Source organism: Macaca thibetana, chromosome 12 (assembly GCF_024542745.1).
Source record: "Macaca thibetana thibetana isolate TM-01 chromosome 12, ASM2454274v1, whole genome shotgun sequence".
Classification (NCBI taxonomy): domain Eukaryota; kingdom Metazoa; phylum Chordata; class Mammalia; order Primates; family Cercopithecidae; genus Macaca; species Macaca thibetana.
Genome location: NC_065589.1, coordinates 21,170,521 through 21,192,572, shown reverse-complemented (window position 1 = coordinate 21,192,572; position 22,052 = coordinate 21,170,521). Strand labels below are relative to the sequence as shown.

Below are 22,052 nucleotides of genomic sequence, written 5' to 3'. Positions count from 1 at the left end.
TCAAAATTAGAATCCACTAAAAATTTATTGATAGTCACTAATTCTATATCACATATAGCCATTCCCTGGGAAGTAGCAATTACTATTACATTTCTTATTCTTTTCCTCATCCTCAAATTTCCAGCTTATATGAAAAAATTACCCATTTTAATTTTGCCACCCAGCTACAAGAATGAGCCAGCTAGACTGGTAACTTTCTCAGAGTAGAGGATAAAATACGGAAAAGTAAAAATCTAAAGAAACATCTCTACCTCATCCCACATCTTTAATCTTACCATCCAAATCGCCCATTTCAGTTTGATACTCAGGAAGTACATTATTGGGATAAGGAATATATTATATAACATTAATAGTCACGTAAATATTATTTGGACATGTTTAAACTAGAAAATGTGAGACATGCTCTAAAAATAAAATTTTTTAATCCAATTTTTTTGTACCTTGATTCAAATGTTTCTCTTCATCCGCTTCTTGTTTGGCTTTACTGTATTTACTCCGTCTATTAAAATTTTTTAAAAAAGAGAATTATTTTCCTCAAACACCTAAGCTTTAACACATGCCATAAGACAAATTTGTTGCTACCGTAAGTCAGGCAGGTATGCTATGTACATTTCAGAGATGAGAAAACTGAGACTTACAAGAGATGAAATACTTGTCACCCGGGTAGTAAGTCATGGTTTTAAGCTCAAGCAGTCAGAGACACCTCTGAACCACAGTTTTAAACTGAGGTGTCTTACAATAGCTTAAAGCAAATGTTTTATAATATAATTATAATTCAAAATCTCTCAGAGAAAATTTATCTTACTGAAGATAAGTTTATTGGCTATTTTTCCATTTACATAAATGCACATGTGTGTATATATATGTACGTGTGTGTATATATATGTGTGTATGTATATATATATTTTAAATTTCCATGGGTAGTTCTGCGTAAATCAAATGGCAATAATGTTCAGTATGTGATGGGTATTAGTAAATATTATTGCTATAACCAGATAACTACTACCACAAAAATTCATTATCATATCACGTGATACTCTTGAAACACTTTTGCGGTTATTGGTTTCAGTTGCTGCATACAAATTCCCAACTTATTAATGAAAAGTTTAAAAGTAAGTATTTGCTTTGTACTGAATTATGTGCCCTAATTTGTAAAAAATGAGCAAGGGTAAAAATGAGAAGCTTTGTTTTGCTTTGCCTGATTCACTTTCAGTAAAATGGTGCATTATCTTAAACTTGGCATTCTGCTCCTACAACTTTTAATAGTGTAAATCTGGCTTTGTTATAAAGCTTTGTGGATTGGAAATCTTTAGTACACATAAATCTTCAATCAGGAATGTATATATCTCTCTTATACAAACTGGAAAATCAACTCAAGCCTTGGAAACCAAAAATATATATACATTGTGAATCAGGAGAATATATATCACTTAAAGGAATCAGAAAATCAACTCAGTTGATATTACAGCTGTCTAAAACTTGGGGAGTTGAGACCAAATTAGTAAATAAAATGTATACATTTATGTTTCTGTCAGAAATGTAAAATTTACACTGGAATTTATATCTTAGGTTTTCTTAGAGCTTCAAACACAAGGTAAGGCAAGACTCTTACAGAAAAAGAAAGTGTCTGAGATGAGGAAAAACTCCCCCAAGGCCACGTTGTCTTGGCAGTGTGATCCTGTCAAAATCCTATACCCCAAACTCTTAAACTTTGAATAGGTAGAAAGGCAGATGATTATGACAAAGAGAGAACAACAGAGAACCTAAAGGAGCCAGGCAGTGCAACCAGAGAGGCAGCGGATCCTGGTCACATGCTCCAAGCTTCCCTCCCATATTCCTCTCCTAATTGTCAGCAGCCCAGGAACCAGCTCAGCAATCAGACCCTCAGAGCCTACAGATGTTTCTCTGTGTGGATAATTCCCTGGCAAATAATAATACCTTGCATTTTTACACTGCATTTAACTTTCAAAGTGCTTTCATCTCATGTATTATCTCCTCCCCTAACTGTTTGCAAAGCAGGAACCAACTTAGCAAAACAGAGACTCCAGTGACGACAGCTAACTGTGAAGTACGGTATTTCAGTCCCAAATCATAAGCTTGCATTTTCCTTTGCATTTAACTTTTCAAAGGGTCTATTGTTTTTATTTATTTATTTTTTATTTTTTGAGATGGAGTGTCACTCTGTTGCTCAGGCTGAAGTACAGTGGCATGATCTCAGCTCACTGCAAGCTCCACCTCTAGGGCTCAAGCGCTTCTCCTGCCTCAGCCTCCTGAGTAGCTGGGATTATAGGCACCCGCCACCACACTCGGCTAATTTTGTATTTTTAGTAGAGACGGGGTTTCACCACGTTGGCCAAGCTCGTCTCAAACTCTTGACCTCAAGTGATCTGCTCACAGAGGCCTCCCAAAGTGCTGGGATTATAGGCATGAACCACCGCACCCAGCCAGAGTCTATTATTTAATTGCATCTTCATGACAACCCTATGAAAGCAACCAGGCAGACAGACACACGCTCAGTTTCCCTGTGGATGAGGATATGGAGCTGGGTGGGGTAGGGGGTGGGGAGCAAGAGGATCACCACGTGTTCTCCCAGCAAGTACAGGACTTTGTGGAAACCCTGATCCAGCCCACGACTTCACAGGGCCTCTCTTACTGGAAACTAGTTACGTAAGGATACCTAGTGAGAGTTAATTATAAGTAGTGTTACGTTTTATATCAGTACATTCACTTAAAATGAATTCAACTGCTCTTAAAACCCATTGCTTCATCGAAGTAACTAAACAGGTTTAAATACCCTGAAGCCAAACAACTTTCTATAAAAGATGAAGTCTCCTCCAATCTTCTTCCCCTCCCTCCACCCCCGTCCTTTCCCTTCTTTTAAAGGAAATATAAGAGTGTGAGGTCAGGGACTACTAAAATAACATTTTATGTCGGGAAAATGCCATAGATTGGTCCCAAGGGTGTGATAGGGTCTTGCCAGCCTGAAGGATTTTGTCTTATCAGAGCTCCTAAAAGCATTATCTAAAATTACAAGTATATCTTTTAAACCACTTAAGATTTCGAATACTGATTTGAATTTCTTTCCTTTGAAGAAGGAAAAAAAATGCTCAGAATGAGAAAGCTTTGGTACCAACTTAAAATTGTTAATGAAACAAAAGCCTGGCATATACCATAGAAAACCATGGCCTGAAGCTGCCCGGGAAAGTGTTTATCTGTCTTACATCAAGCACATTCATTAAATATGTGCAAAGCCAGAGGAAACACAAAATGACAGGGGTCATTAATTATAAGGTTGACACACCCATCCCTTCCTCAGACTTCTAAACATAGAAGGAGGAATTAAATTAGTGGTGAAGGTGTGTTTTTAACCGAGAATTTTTTACGTGGAGTGTTATTTGGAGGAGAGGAACCTTAAGACTGCAGGAAATGGCTGGAAAAAAAAAAAAAACAAGGATTACTGTTCAAAGGCTAACAGTAGTCTGTTTGCTTTTTAAAAATATCTGGAAAACGAAAATGCCTGTGTCCTGTTCTACCTTTAACACCTGATGGCCCTTTTGCCTTGGCTCAGGGTAGGACAATGTGGCCCATTATCATCCCAGGAAAGGAAGCCCCTTGAAGTTCCCCATTGGGGCGGCCAGCCTGCAGGAAGCCACACTGCCTGAAGAAGTCCTAACTCGAAACTGACATCAGAGGCTGATCACCTGAATGGCAGCAGGAAAACTTTGTTGAAGGTTTTCTAATTGTAGAGACGTGGACAAGCTGATTAAAATTGGGAAGGAGTGGAGTGTTTCATTAGCAAATGCTCCAGAAGGAAACATGGACCCTTTCAGCCACAGGAGTTGGAGAAAAGGACGCACGCTGCAGGTGAAACTTTGAAAGAGTGTGAACTAAGCCCTCCTGCAGTCCAAGGGACACGGTAATAAGGGTATTAACAGACATTGTTGCAGAACAGCGTGAGTCCTCTCAACCAACGTGCTGTTCCTGGCACCTTAAGTATTCAATAAAGCAAACAAAATAGAGAGGGGGAGCAAGGCAGGGGCCCAGCATAAACCGTGCTTTTACTAAATTACTAACTTTTCTGGTCAAGTGGACAGATTTGACTGATGTGGTTCACTGTTCCAAAACTAATTAGCAAAAGGTAAGTAATGTATTCAGCTAAAGTGCATATTAAAGATAAAGCAATGTAACTAGCATGGCTCCAGGAGGTCCCTTTCCAGCACGGAACAGCATCACCCATGAAGATTCACAGAAGCCATTCTTCTTTCTCCCCTTCTTTAAGCTGTCATTGTTCTTACACCAAATGATGTCTAAATGCTGTTCACGAGGAGCATGTTGAAATGGTTGCACACAAGTTGTTTAGAAATGATCCCAAGGTATCATCTACCCCCAGTTGTGTGAATTTACATGACTTCCTCAGAGCTGAATTAGGCCAACACTTAAGTGTTTTCATTTTCACATGATCATAATACTCCAGGGAAGGAAATTAGGGCCCAGGCGTACCACCTGAGGTCAGGGGCTCGCAACCAGCCTGGCCAACATGGTGAAACCCCATCTCTACTAAAAATACAAAAATTAGCCAGGTGTGATAGCACAGGCTGAACGATAACTCTTTTAGCATTACGTGAACTCTTAGCTCCGAAGTGGAAAACCTTAACCTTCAATAGGAGGAGAAAATTAACTTGTAAACTCTGACTTTATATTGTGTAATAGACTTGCACATTAATTCACAGATTACAAATCTTACCAACATCACTAGCAGACTCTTGAAGCTTTGGTTCCATAGAAGTGCCAATGTCAGTGTTTTTATGTAGGTCAACTTTGTCAGTCAAGAAGACATTAAAATAATATATCTATCCCAGTATTGGAAGTTACGAGAGCTGAATTCCTGTCCTGATCAGCAACTAACTCGCCATGTGACCTTCGCTTATTTGTTTAGTCTCTTTAGGCCTCCAGTACCTAATACATAAATAAATGTTGTCATAACTACTTCAGTTTTTTCTTAAAATCAATTCACTTCTTTTTCCTTATCCAGGTAAAGCGGGTACTTTATAACCCTAACATAAATGGAAACCCAGTGTCACTAGCAATCATTAGAAGGTTAGCATAAAAACAGCATGTGTCTGGTTATCAGTAAGACTTTCCCTCACTACCAAGTTGTCCTTTAAGAAATAGGGGCTGTTCTTGTATTCTAGTCCTTTCTTAAAATTGTTTTTTCGCATCTGAATAATAAAATACTGCTTTGGGGCCAGGTGTGGTGGCTCACGCCTGTAATCCCAGCACTTTGGGAGGCCGAGGTGGGCAGATCATCTGAGGTCAGGGGTTCGAGACCAGCCTGGCCAACATGGTGAAACCCCGTCTCTACTACAAATACAAAAATTAGCTGGGTGTGGTAGTACATGCCTGTAATCCCAGCTACTCGTGAGGCTGAGGCATGAGAATCACTTGAACCCATGAGGCAGAGGTCGCAGTGAGCTGAGATTGCGCTATTGCACGCCAGCCTGGGTAACAGAGTGAGACTGTCTCAATAAATAAATAAATACTGTAATACTGTTTTGGAAAAAACACTACCCTAAAACAATCTGAATTAATACTAGTTTGTGATGCTTTTGAAGATAACTTGATGAAATCATTACTATAAAAGGGAAGAGGGTATCAGAGAAATTTAACATAGATTCAGTCATTAGTCCTGGAGGTTACAACCTTATATTTGTATTTTAGGATGTCATTGTTAACAGTCCTTTTAAAGATCACTTTAAAAAAACAATATAGAAAAGTGGTTATGTTGTGGAGATCACAAATATATAAATATATAAATGTGAAAATGGTGACTTGCTGCTAGAGAATGTACAAATAGAGATTTGTTTGTGGTTTGAAATAAAATTTATAGGGACAGCATCACATAGGTACAAGAACGGTTGTGTCTTAAAATAACCTAGATAACAAGTACAATTATGTGCTCTGGAAAGCTGAAAGAATTCTGAAATTATATCTTGAGTGATGAGAAAGACACAGATCAAAAAGATGCCTACAGAAAATATAAAATTAAGTTGCTTAACATAAATGTGGGTGGTAAAAATATACAATATAGCTAAATCAATGTGCTTAGTATAACATCTCATTTTAGGTATTTTATAAATTTAGTAGTTTGATTCTTTCACCGCAATCCCTAAATGCTTACATGTTCCAGTTGGCCAAAAGAAAAAAGTAGATCTCACTGAAAAAAGCGTAGATTATTCTGGCTTGCCTTAGGCTCAGGCTTCTCTAGGCTGAACGTGTACAGTGAAATAAATGAAACAATTGCTATAAAAAAAATCCTGCAGGATATCAACTGTGGGCCTGAGGCTGCTTCCTCTTTCTTAAATGACAAACGAGCACCAAGCCGATTTTCTCTCTGAGGTCATCGGAAGGATTGAAACTTTTCTCACTACGTGAGTTTCTGTCCATCGACTTCCTTAGAAATCTTGCATGCCATCAGCAGAATGGGAGTCACTTCAAGAGGACCCCGCAACACATCTGTCTGTAGCATCCTTTCCGGTGATTCTAAGAAGCACAAAGCAGCCCCATCGTCAAAGGACATGACTCAGATTTTATAGGCTAGGGTGCTTAATCTTTTGCTTTCTCATACTACTGGCTGAGGTCTGGCAAGATTATTTCGCCAGTACCATGTACTACCTTTCATTTGTCCTCTCACGAAAAGCCTGGGCCAGGCTTTCGTCCCCACTACCTGTCTCCTCTCTGTTCACCTGTTCTTGTCCCATTTAAACATTTATAGTCCAAGATAACACAGCAGACAACCTGCGTGAGGAGAAGAATTGGCTGAGTGTGCATGAGCCACTGCAAACCTGTCAGCTACCTGGCTCCAGGCGGCCTTTCCCATGACAGCTTTACGGCCGACACTAAAGAAGAATCAATATGAGGGCAAGGGGTTGACATTTCATTTTCTAAAAAGTGATCCATTGAGGACCAATCACCAAGCACTGTTTATCAGCCTTGGGAAGTGACATTTTTTTTTAATGGGGGAGAAGGGACAGGAATCATCGCTAGGTAACTCGACAGGCTCAGTTCTCTAAGGTGGGGACTCATAATTGGAAATCCGATGCATCCTGCTATCAATCCTGCCTTATGTAATAAAGTGATCAATAAAGGCAGAGAGGAAATTAAGTCATCAGGCTTAAGGATGCTATTTTCCGTAGTCATGGCTTTTAATAAACTTGTCTCCCCGATTACATGCTCACGTGTTTTTCCTTTCTTTTCATCAAAGCCAATGTTTTAAGTAGAACATCCAAAGGGAACTCATAATGAGGTAACTTATTTCTCATTACTCCAGTTTGACTGCTGTACTTAGGGCCACTTATACCAAAAAACAAAAAAGCAAAGTAAATGTAAAGCAAAGCTGGACTACAACTAGAGAATGTTTCCAGTAAAGTCAAAGAGATGGTCAAGACACAAGGTCAACACCTACTTTCTGCAGAGAAGTGCTCTGAGCATCCTATGGTGCTGATTTTTTATCAAATATTTTTAGAAGTGGAGGTATTTAATGAATTGTATCTGTTTTTAAACCATTAAACATCTTTATTTTCTAATAACAAAGATTTTTTCTGGATACTGTGAAAATTTCAGACACAGAAATATGTAAGTATAAAATAAAAAAAGCACATGTAATTCCTATACACTCCCCGACATGCTCCTTGCTTCCCACCATCAGATGGATATATACTAATGCATACATTTCCCGGTGGTTATATGCACAGCATGTGTACATATACAAAACTAAATGGCAATGTACAAGAAAGAGGGCCATCTTGATTGGCTTTCAAAATCAAATACCAGGGAAGGAAAGAACAGTGGGAATTCAAATTCTATGCAGGTCAACCTTAAGTTTCTGAAGGCCAAGATATACTGCTGTTTAGAATATAGTAGGCATGCCAGTGTCTATATGTTTTTGTATGTGTGTATATTAAAGAAACAGAAATGAGAATTTATTGTGGATTTAACATCTCAAGATTTGACTCATCACTCTAATCCAACATAGATTTTGCATCAAAAGCAATGAACACAATGTAAAATAGATGCCTGTACAGAATGTGTTGTTCTATACTGTGTTATATTAGAGTGAACATAATTGGCCCCTGTATACCAGGACACTTTGGAGAGTGAGGGTGGGGGCATGATATTAAGAAATACATAGCCACGCACGGTGGCTTATGCCTATAATTCTAGCACTTTGGGAGGCTGAGGCAGACAGATCACTTGAGGTCAGGAGTTTGAGACCAACATGGCCAACATGGTGAAACCCTGTCTCTACTAAAAATACAAAAATTAGCTGCCAGGTGTGGTGGCAGGTGCTTGTAATTCCAGCTACTCAGGAGGGTGAGACAGAAGAATTGATTGAACCCAGGAGGCAGAAGTTGCAGTGACCCAAGATCATGCCACTGCACTTCCAGCCTGGGCGACAGAGCAAGACTCCGTCTCAGAAAAAAAAAAATAATAATAAAAGAAAAGAAATACAAGTACCAACTGGGACTATCCAGGCAAACTAGATTATATGGTCATCACTCTAATTATAATGTATATCAGAGGAAAGTAAAAGCATAGTGGCTTGCCCAGGCCAGTGGAAATAGCCAAAGGCATTGCTATGACATTGGTGAGATCATCAGTAGGCAGAGAGGGATAATGCAACAGATACTGGCCTGAGAGCCAAGTACAGCTACTGGTGGGGCCAGTAGTAGCTCAGACTACCACTATGGCAATGTGACGACCTTGGGCAAGAATTACTTCTTTCCTAGGACTACTTCCCTCTTCTAGAAAATGAAAAGCTTTACGTTTAAGAGGATCCTTTTGACATCCCCAGGTTTAGCCCTTTTTTTTCACCAACAGCCCTATCTTGTGAAACAGTTGATGGTATATGGGGATGCAGATCAGGGAAGAGGCAGATTCTTACACATAAAAGACAAAGAAGGCCCAGGTGCGTGGCACATATCAATGACCACTCCTCTGGAGCCTCTAGGCAGGCGACAGGAGTAAGTAAATGGAGACGAAAAGAGTAAGAAAAACTGGTTCAAAAGAAGATGCTGCTAATCTGTTGCTATTTCTCTCTCCTTTTTAGATTATTTTTTAAGTAACAAGTCAGATTGTAAGTACTTAGGCGATAAGGACTCAGATGGTTTAGGTTCATTTCCAAGAGCAATGTCATGCCCATGATTTGCTCAAGGGATAATCTCTGGAAATCCATTGATTCTCTGGAAATGCTGATGGCCTTTCCTGGGGGAAGACTGAATGTGCAGTACCCATTTCTTTGCTTTAGTGACCATTACTGTTAACCAAAATCATGTTGAAGCACCTCCTGTGTGCTGTATTATCTATTTTGCATATCAAAATTCTACTGTCAATAACCCTTTGAGGCAGATAATAATTATCTCTATTTTACAGAATAGAAATACTCAAAAAGGTTTACGTAGTAGTAGCTGGCAAATGACAGAGCTCAATATTGGGGCCCAAGTTTTATAGGGCTTTTTCTTGCCTTTGGCAGTGAGTCCAGGCTTAAGAGAGGGATAAACGTAACACCTGGCAGCTTAAAGTATCTAGAAATCTCCCACTGGCTTGCTCTTCAGCTTTGTTTCCTACAATTAGCTGGGTCCTTCCGGACCTCTCAGCCTGCCACCAGGGTACAGCTAGCAGCTTTAGTGGGGGTGTGGGAAGATCAAAGCAACAAGGAGGAAGCTTGGGATGCAGATGTCATGTTTATGATGCAATCAAAAGCCTTAGCTTTGTGTGGAGGAGAAAAAAAACCATCATAAATACTGGGAAGGTGGGGGGGCTGCACAGTGAGCGGCTTCAGTGCTTACCTCCGGCTGATGACAAAAGCTGCAATGAGAATTACCACCAGCACCACACTGCCTGAGACAGAGACCAGAAGGACTGTGGAGTTGGCCCCATCTCCAATGATCCGGGAAGGCACTGGGAATGACAATTACATAAGGGTCACCTTTGGGAAAGTCTTAGGAGGCAGAACTTCTGAATGGGTCACAGTTTTCAATGTTCTGAAGCCACTTGGAGAGAGAAAGACACTTGAACATTTCAGAAAGGGCAGCAGTTTTGAATGTACCTCCTTCCCCCAGAGCTATCAAAAACCTGCCTCTTTTTGCCTAGTTCAAAAGCCACTTCCTCCTTGTACCCTTGCTGGATAATTTCAAAAGATGTCAATCCCTTTCAGATTCAACTCTACTTTCTCTTCTGCTTTTTATTCTTATTTAATAATTTGTGAACAAAGTTTCTTTCTTGAAGTCAAAAATTCTGCCCTATCATCTTTTTATCAAATACGTCCAATTTGGGTTCATTAATTACTGGGGATGGAGGTATCTTACACCAACTGCTTGTTCACGGGTACGCCCCTCTTAAGCACTTTAAATTTAGTCAACCAGTCAATCCAACTCACAATGTTTAAAGATTTGATATGTTTGTTCAAAGGGTCTTTAAAAAAAAAAGCTTATCTGACTTGATTTAAATGATTCTTAGAAATAAGTAGGGAAAAATATTTGTGGTGCCGTCTTTAATTGTCTCAGGGAGAAAATTCCCTATATTAATGTTGGGTAGCTATGCAACCCTCAATTTGTCAGTTTAGTAATCCCATTTTTCATGGTTTATAGAAGGCTCAAAACAAGAGAAAAATAGGCAACATTTTTCATTCATAGGAAAAGACAAATCAGATAGTACTTTGAAAATGCCTTTCTCTAAATCACATGAAGTTTTCTAAGTTACAGACATTGGCTAACTTATTTCAAGCCATGTTCATTGCAGCAAAATGTTTGCCTAACAAAAAAATATAGACAAGTCCTTAGATTTCACTGTAATGGGATTCACCTGTATTATAAAAATAGCCTCAGAATTGACTGAGTCCGGGTGGTCCTTGTTACCTGTGTTGGTTGTGACCTCCAAGGGCTCACTGAAGTCTCCATAGCCAGCTGCTGTCCTGGCTCGCACGTGGAAAACATAGGAAGTGAGAGGGTTCAGGCCTTTGATATCTGTGTTCCTGGCAGCTGTCCGAACTATACGATAGCTTCGCTCATTCTGATCCTACATCATGGGAAGATAAAATTGGGGAAGGTAGCAAAATAAATCTCCTACTTACTCTAGGTGCAATATTAAAGGAGTCAAGCCAGTCGACTCAGAAGCTGAAAGCAAATGGAGATGAATAAACTCTCTGGAGCCTATATTCTCTTGGATGTTATAAGTACTATTGTTACTTCTTACTTGTTGAAAGAAATGCGGAATTCAGGTATGACTGTTATTGATGCTGACCATATCCAGATCTTTCCTCCTACTCTTTTTTTTTTTGAAAGGAACATTAAATGATGGTTGGTGGCTTTTCTAACTCCACACCCAGCAATTTAAAAGAAATAACTGTGAGAAGGTCCCTTGTCTTTTTCTATTTTCTGTCTAGAAAATGTAAAATGTGTTGTAACATGGTTTCAATGGAAAAATCCTGTCCCTTTTCTACTTTTAATAAGAAAGCCAATAAGTGATTATCTTTAAAAAGAAAAAGAAGACAATTGTTCATTTTCTAGATAACCTCGAATGCAAATAGCTCTCTTCAAAATTCTATCCTTTAAGAGAGACAAGTTATTTGTAAAAATAATGCCTTTCTATAACTTTAAGAGGCTGAAGAATGTGATTTTCCTTCCCTGACTTTCTATTAAAAGTCATCAAAACCCACATCTTTATTCTGGATAGCAGTGATCTACTTAAACAGATCATTATTTCAACTGAGTCACTCTCCCTGATATAAGGTTCATAGATTAGAACTTCTTAGCTATCTTGATTTCCATTACTAGATAGTAAAGATATAGTTATATTACAATACAATGTATTATTATTATTATTGTTATTTTCTGCTTTTCAGTATAACTAAGTAAATGATAAATTTCATAATCGTACTTAATTGGGAAGCAAAATGCATTTGATCGGAGATTCACTGGTATTCCATGACTTACAACTGGCTAACACTTAAACAGAAGGGAGGGAGCAAAGGAGGATGGGAAGGAGTTGAGGAAAGAAGGAAGAAAAGGAGGGAGCGAGGGAGAAAGGAAAGAAGGAAAGAAGGAAACAAAGAAGGAATGAAGGAAGGGAGGGAGGGAGGGAGGGAAGGAAGGAAGGAAGGAAAGAAGGAAGGAGTATTGTTCACTCAAGTAATACCTTCTCATAATACTTGACTTCGTATTCCAGGATTACACCATTGGGCCGATCTGGTTCCAACCAAGCCAGTGCCACACTGTATCTTGTGACTTCTTTAGCCTGGACCAAAGCAATGGATGATGGTGCTGTTAGAAAAAACAAAAGACAAAGGACATTTTCTTTAGGAAAAGAAATGGTTTTGGTGGTATCCAGAAATAATTTCATGTTATTTAAGAAAAGTGTGAAAGATTGTCTTGTCTTCCCCTTGATCATTTTACTCTTCAGTATAAAATCATACCATTTTTATCCTTCTCTCCAGTATATTTTTGTATGTGTTTGTCTTAAAAAGAGAATCTCTGAAGTAAAAGCCTGGTGGGCTCATAGGCTTGTAGTACCATTTCCACAGCATGTAGAGACATTTCTCATAAAAGGCTGTAGCTACAGAGAAGGCTGTCTTGTTTTTAACCTTTTGTAAGCCATGACAGCCTTTGGAAGACCTCATTTTAAGCTCGGTAAAGCTACATCTAATCCTACCTCCCAGTATTATGAGTGCCATCTTACTGGACTTTAATTTCATATGAGCAAGAGAATGTACAAGTCTTCCATAAGTATTGTAGGGAATGCCAAAGGGCAAACAATTTACATACTTTCCAATATAAATAAAAGTACTGCTTAATTACAGTAAGAGTTCAGTCTGAACGCAACCATGTAAATAATGAATACAAATCAAGCAGTGTTGGTCTCTCTGAACACACGTGGCATTTTGCAGCTATTTTATGAGAGCTGACATGTTGCCTTTGCCTGCTCTTTCCACTGCGAAGGACACAAAGGCAGCCCTCTAGCGGGTGTGTTATGGGGTGGAAGGAGGGCCCACTTGAGATTCATACACCCAGGCTGCCTGATGCTCACTTCTCCACTGTGGTGGTCGCATCTCCAGCCAGCCGTTATCAGGCTCTGCTGACACCGACAATGGCTGGTACCCATGCGCAATCTCCAGGGAGAAGGGAAAGCATTCATGAAATCCTTAATCTTATCTAACAAAGCTGCCCTGGAGAGCCAGAGATTAGAGAGCTCCCTAACTCCAATGTATATATTCTTTTGTTCCCAAACTGGGGAAACAAATGTCAAAAACTGGCCACTGAGGAAGAATAAATTAGAGCTGGGTCATCCTCCTGCCCTTTTACAATACATGTGTATGACTGCCAACCCCTAACTCCAAAGAACAAAGATAAAAAGTAAAATACATTGTCACTGAAAATGGTATGGGAAAAGCTTCAAACCTGCTTGAGCATGTCTCACGGGTGTACTGATGGCAGGGAAACCAAGCAGACGCACCATAGTCAAACAAGGGAGTTTTCCAGCTGAATCCAGTACAGTAGAGACTGTCTTCTGGAGGGGATTATTTGACAGCCTGGGATCTCTACTAGGCTGGTAACAGGCATACACGCACACACGCACACACACACATACACACACACACACCCCTATTTTTTTTTTCCTCTCTCTCAGTCCCAAAGCTATTCCAGATTGCATCTCAGGCAAAAACACAAGAGAAAGATACAGTAGATACACATGTCCTCCATCAAAGGCAATCCCAAGGTTAGTAATACCAAACCCAGTGAACAAAGCTGCACGCGGCAGACATATGGAAGCCACTGAACATCTGAGGAAAATGAACAACGGAAATGTGCTCATTACATTCATTAAGGCTCCCTTGTCCCAACACACACACAGGCACACACACACACATACACACACGCTCACGTTTTCTCTTTCTTTCCTGGCTGACACAAAGCCATTGTCCAACAAAATGCAAAAAGTGACTCTGAAAAATATAGAGGTAGCAAGGAGGCTAAGAAAACTGCCTGGCTGTGGAAAGTCATTTCACTCCAGGTAATGAATACATTGCCTAACAGACCACTGTAGCATACACTCCACAAAAGGCGCTCTTTAAACTCTCATGTTCAGGATTGAGAAATGAAACAGAAAAGTGAGGTCACCAGAAAGAAAGTGGGAGGGAGAAAAATCATAAAATTATAAAATGAACTTTTTCTCAGAAACGGTCTGGGTCAGATCCTGATAATCGACAGATTCCTTGGGAACGAATTGCCTGCCTGCCCTTGGAATGTACTGATGAACTAAGACAGCTTCTCTCTGGTTGGGTTATCATTAAACTGCTGCATATGGGAAATGAGCTTGATTTCTATTTTAGAAGTTTGAGCAGCAGTGTTCCTGTGACCATTCAAAGGGAATATGGACTCAACTAAGGTGCTCAAAAAATCTCACGCAGGGAGTTGGCAATATAATCATGTTAACTCATAGAGTATTTCTAATGCAGCCCTGCTTGGGAAGCTGATACGCATACATGTGAAAATAAACCAACAGAGTGTACCTTGACACAGCTGCCATAAAAATGGAGAATAAGGAGATATTGAAAGAGAAATGCAAGCAAGAATGAAGGACTGAATGAAAATAGAATGCTAGGCTGAGGACAGTCAGAAAACTGCTGAGTTGACATTTGTCTTTTGTACCTACTAGACAAATAAATGCAACCAAGGAAAAGCAGAATACATAGATCGAATTCACAAAGAGCATTATGTTGTATGGCTGTAAAGTCCAAATTCTTTATTGATCAGATGTTCTTCAGAAGAGCATGTTATCAGGGCACAATGACACAAGCAATCCATGAACAAGTGAGGTTGGGAAATGTACCTGAAATATACAACTGCACTGAAGTATAAGATGCCAGTCATTTTCCACCTGTGGAGAGCTTATCTTCTCTAGTAAGAAGGAGTTTGAGAAAATCTGGGCTTTGCCATACTGCCACTTTGGAAAGGAGGCAGCTTGAATGTTCTCTACATCATAAGCCACATATGGGCTTTTCCTTCGCCTTTTCTACCCCATTTCCAAAACAGGCTTCAACTTTACATCTGGAAGGCATCACCCTACTGTGTGTGCCTGCCTGTGGGTCATTTCCCTAGATGAGGCATTTGCCAATGACATTTTGCAATTTTCCCCTACCGCGGTGTTTCCCAAGCATCAGACTTCCACGCCACACATTTGCTGCCACATCCCTCTGCAGCTTGTAAGATGATTTAAGTAATATTTTCTTTAATAAATGCAGTATCTTTAACTTCAACAGTTGTATTTAAAAAGAAATTTCTCATTTACTGGTATCAATGAAACCCTGTAATCAGTTGAAATTAATGTCAAGTAACCATAAAAATGAACATTGCATGTAAATGAAACAATGTTATCAATGTTTGCTGGACACTCTTACTTCTCCAAGGATTGTTAAAAATGGAGATTAGCCAGTGCTAGAGAAGCAAAGGATATCTGGGCATCGACTTGAGATTCTGACCTTGGAGTACTCAGAATTACTGAGAAAGAATTGAAAATGAACTACATTGTACACAGGGCAATTCAGTATTATATAACATCTCATCAGTGTGTTCCCGAAAATCATCTCTGATGCCACCATTGGTATGTTTCCACACTTTGGTAAACCATGCCCAACCCAAAGGTCTTGAATCCTGATTTGCAATATTCCAGGGCTCTGCCCTTTGCTTACAGAATTAGAAGAGGAGATAATAGATTTTTTTTAAAAAAGATTGTCCATCCCACCCTTAAATATATAGTTCAATAAGAGCTTTGACCAATCAATGCCTAAGTTCAAAAGAGAGCTTCTAATTATAGTAGAAAATTTGGTCACCATAAAAAGACCAAGCAGAAAAAAAAGATTCTCAGTGGCCACTCAGTTCTTTGATTTACATTCTGAAATCTTGTAGAGACAAGGTTCTTCCTCACCATCAACTCAGCCACTAGACACATACTTAATGAGCACCTATGGAGCAAGGCCAAGACGGGGAATGGGTAAGCATGGCCAGATAAAAAACAATTCTTGGTATCAGACTAAGTACCACCAAATACTTTCGCCTCTTCTTAACTAGAAGAAGGTTTGGGAAATTTTTATAATAGTCTTACGTAGAAAACACTTTCCAATGTCAAGTCAGAGGACCCATTTTTCAAGAATTTAAGAGGAGACGATTCCTACTGCCCCTCTTCTCATTCAAGTTCTCTCATGGGTGATGGAGAGGAGTTAAGTAGGGGACACTTTCTCACACATTCTATCTGTAGACACTCAATACACCTGCTGAGTGTCAGAAGCGAAGCTAGGAAGAAGCTGGGGGGCTGATGAACACATTCTCACTATAAGGAAGAGATGCGTCATAGATTGAAAAGCATTCCTATCTACCCACGGATTTCTTTCATAAAGGAGGTTCTTGTTTTAAGGACAGTTTTGTGCCTCCGGACAAATGCAGGCATTCTTTAATGGCTGGAATTTAGTCATGACACATAGCAATGAGAGCTGGTCATGTCAGTTGACAGTAGTATGGTTAAAGAAAGATGATGATGTAAAAATCACAAGGCAAGCACTCCGAAAGGGTAGCTCTTTTAAAAAGATGTGTGATTTAATTCAATGGATTCCTTAATTTTCAAACCTTTACAGCAAAATCTCCAATGACTCATAGATGTCAGTTTTGCTGGTCTAAGATACCTATCCTGAGACCTTCATTTTTTTATTACTCACAAGGAGATCTCAGCAGTTTTTAACCCAAAACATGTCTCTCATTTCTTGTTCTTTTTAACTTACAAATCATGGTGACACATGCGTTCAATGGTGCTCAACAAATTTGTCAAATTTTTACATATTAAAATTCCTCTAAAAAAATCTTTACTGTAGACAGCAAAAATTTTCTAAACATGAAGTACCAGAAGTAAGCCATCCTTAAAACAACTTTCCATCTGCACCTGTTTTAGAAGACCTTTTGTGGGGTTGGTTGTACTATTTAGGTTAACTGAGATATTGACAATTGGGGTGAAGCAAATGACAACTCTAATTATAAATGGAGTATCTGTTTCTAAGGTCTGTGTGATGCTTCTGAACATTTTTCAAACACACAGCCTGTCAAATGTCATTCAAATGTAAGTTAACATTAAAACTAGGCATCACTGCACCTGTTCCAGACAGCATTTTGAGGTTCTGCTCTTTAGGCTGAGGAAGGTGTTGACAATTTGCTCCACATTTCTTCTCTGTATCTGTAGGGCATATGCAAATAGTTCTCCCGACTTCCTAACTGCCAAGGTGGAGTGGTGGTAAGACTCCCAAGTCATAATACTAAATCCAAAAAGGATCATAAGCCTCCAAAGATGGACTAGGGCAAAGTCAGTCACTGCCAGCAGAAGCCATTAGTTACTACATATGCAACAGCCACCAACGGATATAAAGTTGAAACATGGGGTTAATAGGGTGGAGAGCCCTTTGCAGTCTTAGTGTAAGCAAGCAGGATTATTGGGAACAGACTCTGTTTATCCACATACCCAATGGACACAAGTGAAATTGTAGCAAAATACCATTTTTTAAAAATGATGAAGCAAAAACCAAAAGAGAATGAAAGGAAAAAGTTACCAAAGCTTTCCAGTTGAAAGATCTGAGCTTTCTAATAGAGCTCCAAGATAAATTTCACTTCCAAAGAATGTTGTATCCACAGTTCTACAAATCCCTGAGAAACTGAGAATGCGTTCTAAATAGAACCCCCATTTGCTGTGTACCTGTGGTTACATTTGGTTTGAGAGCAGACCACAATGCGTTCAGAAGGTACATGTGGGTTTTATCTCTGTGTGTGTTTTTGATAAACAGAAACAGCACAGATTAGGGGCTCTATCATGACTCTCTAACAGTGGTGCATTTCACAAGGAGAAATTACAGGAGATGCTTTGATGTCAAACAGAGGTGGCTGCCTTTAAGAAAATGGTAAATTTAACTTTCTTTGGTTCAAAGCTCAGCAGTTCTCCTTGCTCCCCACTCATGTGAATGCTGCAATTTTCTTGTATTCACTTCCTCAATGACTTGCCATTAAACACCTACAAGTCATTTTACTGCAGCAGTTTGGTACTTGTGACACCCAAATGGGATGGAGAAGAGAAGAGGAGATATGGAGAAAAGAAAGAGAGGAAAGCTTCACATGGTTCCTGAGCTAAAAATTGTTTTCTTGAGTCCAGTATCACAAGCAATGAATTAAAAACACTTTGAGGGGAACTTGGGAGGAAAAAGAAAACAGCTGAAGTACGCAGACTGCATTTCATTACTGGTTCAAATTAGAGGGTGCAGAGGGTGAGCCAGGAAATAAACAGATGCAATGAAAGGTCTCCAGCCTGTGGGCAAGGGAGAGTGAAAACAGCCCTTTATGAAAATCAAGACACCTGAAGCCATGGATATCAGCGGTACACAATGGCCAGTGTTTGGAGGAGAGGTGGTTTCTTAACCACAGCAGGGTTACCTTTCCCCTCCCCAGGATCTGGATTTAAATAGATGATATTTACTCAGGGGGTCTTTCATTGATAGGAAAATATAAACCCACCATTTATACATATCTCTGCTTAATGCAAATAGCGTATTTAAATTTAATTACTTGGAGCTTAAGGTGATTTTGTTCCCATTTCTTTCTCAATTCAACACCCCAGCTCTGATTTGCTCCTTATCAAAGGTTTGTGCATTTTAAAATGCTGTCAAGCATCAACATTAAATGCTTCAGAGCACTAATGATATCCTTGTGATTAAGGGTTTTGCGTCTCTGAGATGCTAGGAGCTCTGGTGCTAACATTAATTGTTTTCTTCTACACTCCAGATGGAGAGAAGGATTTCTCCTCTCAAGCTAGGCAATACCTATGGCATCAAACATAACTCAGCAATATGTATACGTTCTTTCTCTTACTATTATCATTACATTATTTTATAGTACAACCGTTTACAAAGTGCTTTCACATATACATGATTTTGTTTGCAGTGCATTCAATCAGCTGGGTTAACTCCTCTGCTATTTTTTAGGTAAAATCATTAAAATCCCCAACCACCCTCACTGGATGCATCATCAAAGTGAAAAGTCAGCTCCACCCCACCCCCGCCAGCTTTTAGTTGCTACATCATGCATCCACACAAGCACAGTTTCTCATAGTCAAAAAGTGAAACTGTTTCTAAAGCAAACCTGCAAAAGGTATAGAAAAAAAACTTGATTATTCCAAAATCGATATAGGATTTTTTTCCTTATTTGACAAAAAAAACCCATAGAACCAAATTTTCAGCCAAAATCTTTAGAAGCCTGTGAATTCAATGAAATTCATTTATATTTAGATGTGGAAGTATTCATATTTATTAAGCTTAAAGTTAGAATGTATGAGAGATGCATTTTTTCCATAAAGTGATTTCCAAGGTCAGAGCAGAGTCTATTTTAAACACATATTAGGAAATAAAGCAGTGCACAGCCACATTATCCTTCAGCAACATTTACTGAAGGATACAGTTGACCCACGCTGCCAATGATTTTAAGAGTCTGATTTTGGAGCACTGTAAATACTTGAACTAAATGATTCCAGAGTAAGACTTTGCAAAGTCTGTGATTTGGTTTTTACTTTCGGTTTAATAGAAGATGAAAATTTTGCAAGCCTTTTTTATTTCCCAGATAGATGGGACGGCACGTCATTTTCTTTGTGCCAGAGAGACGGGCAACAGATTATTTTCGACAAATCATTTACAGAGAGCTATTGGTTAAATTTTAAATGATAGAATGTGATGCTATTCTTAGCCTTCACGTTAATTGTTTGCATAAGGGAGTTGAAGGTGTTGAGTTGGCCTCTTTGGCTAAGGCATCCAAAGCTGTGAGATCCCTTCCCTTCTAGATAGAGCTTCCCAGCCAAAGACTACCTTCCTAGATTCCTTTGTATTTAAGGTAGTTCATGTGGCTGAGTTTGGGGTAATGGAATGTGGGTTGAAGTGATTTCTCCTCTTCTAGATCTGACCCAGAAATAGCTCCCTGTGACTCTCCATTTTCTTGAACCCACAAGCCAGAGGGAGGTTAATGCCCCAGGCCCATCTTGGAAGCTCTACACCCAACAACCCCTCATCACCACCGACTGGATGCAATTTCAGCAAGAGATAAATTTCCATTGCACTAACCCATTGAACTGGCATTTGGGGTTAAAACAGGTACTCATTCAAGTGAAGTGGAGCCTTTTGGCAAAAAAGAGTTAACTCAGATAAACTATAGAAGTACTGTGGCCCACGGAAGATTGGTCTGTGGTTTTGCAGCCTCCTGAAAGGCCTTTGGGTTCCCTCCTGGAAACTCCAGCTCCTGGTCATGCACGATGAGCAGATATCCACCCATTTGTGAGAAACTGGGGCGCGCTGCCCCGAGGTCAGCAAAGTCAGTGACAGAGGCCGCGTGGCTTCCCAGGGACAAAATCACAGGCACCAGTCTTCTAACAGGGAATGAAATCGGCAGAATCGCAAAACACTGGGCCAAAAGATTCAGCTGATCTTGTGTTAATGCTAAATGGGAAAAGACAGTGGGGTTCTCAGAATGGTTTAGTTGAGTTTTCTTTGTAGAAAAGAGTTAATTTAGTTTTCACTGCATTATTAACTGCTTAAGCAGATGAAGACTTAGGTAGGCCCTTTGAATTGCCACAAGACAAAGAATGGGGAAAGGAGCAAATCAGATGCCAGTAAACTCCTGGGCAAGGCACTTGCACATACACGCACACCTGACATCATTTCATCCCTACAACTCTCTGAAGTAGTTATAATGATCACCCTTACATTTCAGATTTGGAAACTCAGGCACAAAGAAATTAAATAATTTGACCGAAGCTGTAAAATGAGATTTAAAACTCAAGTTCACCTGGCTCAAAAGTATGTGATCCTCCCTCTACGCCACATGTCTGTAATAACACACACACTAAACTAGCATTTATTGAGTAATTATGATGTGCTGAGCATTGTTCTAAATCTCTTGCAGGAGTTAATTCATGTAAACCTCACAAAAACTCTATGAGACAGGTACCATTATTATCCTCATTTTATAGATAAGAAAGATAAGGTACGGAGAGTTTGAATAACTTGCTCCAAGTTATGGCTTATATGTGGTCATAATTCAAAAGTCTGGTCCTAGAGCCCTCATTCTCAACCACTGATCTATAGAAAGTGGCTGGTCTCTGCCCCTCCTTTCTCTGGTAAGAAATAGGAGACTTGAAGGTTTAAGTGACTGTTTTCCCACAGCAGTAGTGGCAGCAGCAACAGCGTAAATCTTTCTAAAGTCTGCTCTGTTAGGTACAGGGGTATCTATGTACATTGCAGGCTGTCAGAAACGCAGGGGTAAGTTAGATACGATCCCTGCTCACAGACAAACCTTAAAACTTTTGGTGCAGAATGAATTCACATTTGAACTAACCTAAAGAGCTGAGACAAGAATAAAACAAAACAAATTCAATTACCAAATAAAAGAGTAAGTCTTTGGAATTAGGGAAGGGGTAAGGATACAAGACAAGCTTCTGGAAGACTGGCAATGTTCTATTGTTCTGTTCCTTGGCCTGGGTGATGGTCACATAGGTGTTTACTTTGCTATAATTCAATGACTATACATTCGAGTCTTGCTCACTTTTCCATATGTGTATATTTCAAAATAGAAAGGTATAAAACAAACACAAATGTTAGGAGTATTAAAAAGGAAGTATCATACTTATTACCAGAAAGATCCATACACAACATTTAGTATACCTCCTGGGTTAAGCCCTAAAGATGTCATGAAAGATGTAAGGTTTTGCAGATTAGAGCTTTTGCAACTTTTTAATCATTATGCTGAAACATACAGCAATCCTTGCTCTTCGTAGTAAATAAAATGCATTACTTAAATGTCTGTTTTACCTTTTTAAGTTAGCTAATGTCTTGAATTAGCATTATTACAGGTACAGTCATAGGATCAGTTATAAAATTGTAAGTGGGTAACAGCTCAACTGGAAACCAAGGCCTGTGTCCACCAGAAGTAACA

The 22,052-nt window shown here is 39.4% G+C and overlaps 1 protein-coding gene across 1 annotated transcript in view; it reads right to left on the bottom strand.

Annotated features, from left to right (window-relative positions):
• EPHA4 (EPH receptor A4) overlaps positions 1–22,052 on the bottom strand; it is a 156,946-nt gene that overhangs the window by 26,662 nt on the left and 108,232 nt on the right. The window contains exons 7-10 of the mRNA XM_050752480.1: positions 12,193–12,317; positions 10,914–11,073; positions 9,846–9,957; positions 441–499 (exon numbers count right to left, since the gene is read on the bottom strand). Coding sequence (XP_050608437.1) covers positions 441–499; positions 9,846–9,957; positions 10,914–11,073; positions 12,193–12,317 — 456 coding nt within the window. The remainder of the gene's footprint in view (positions 1–440; positions 500–9,845; positions 9,958–10,913; positions 11,074–12,192; positions 12,318–22,052) is intronic.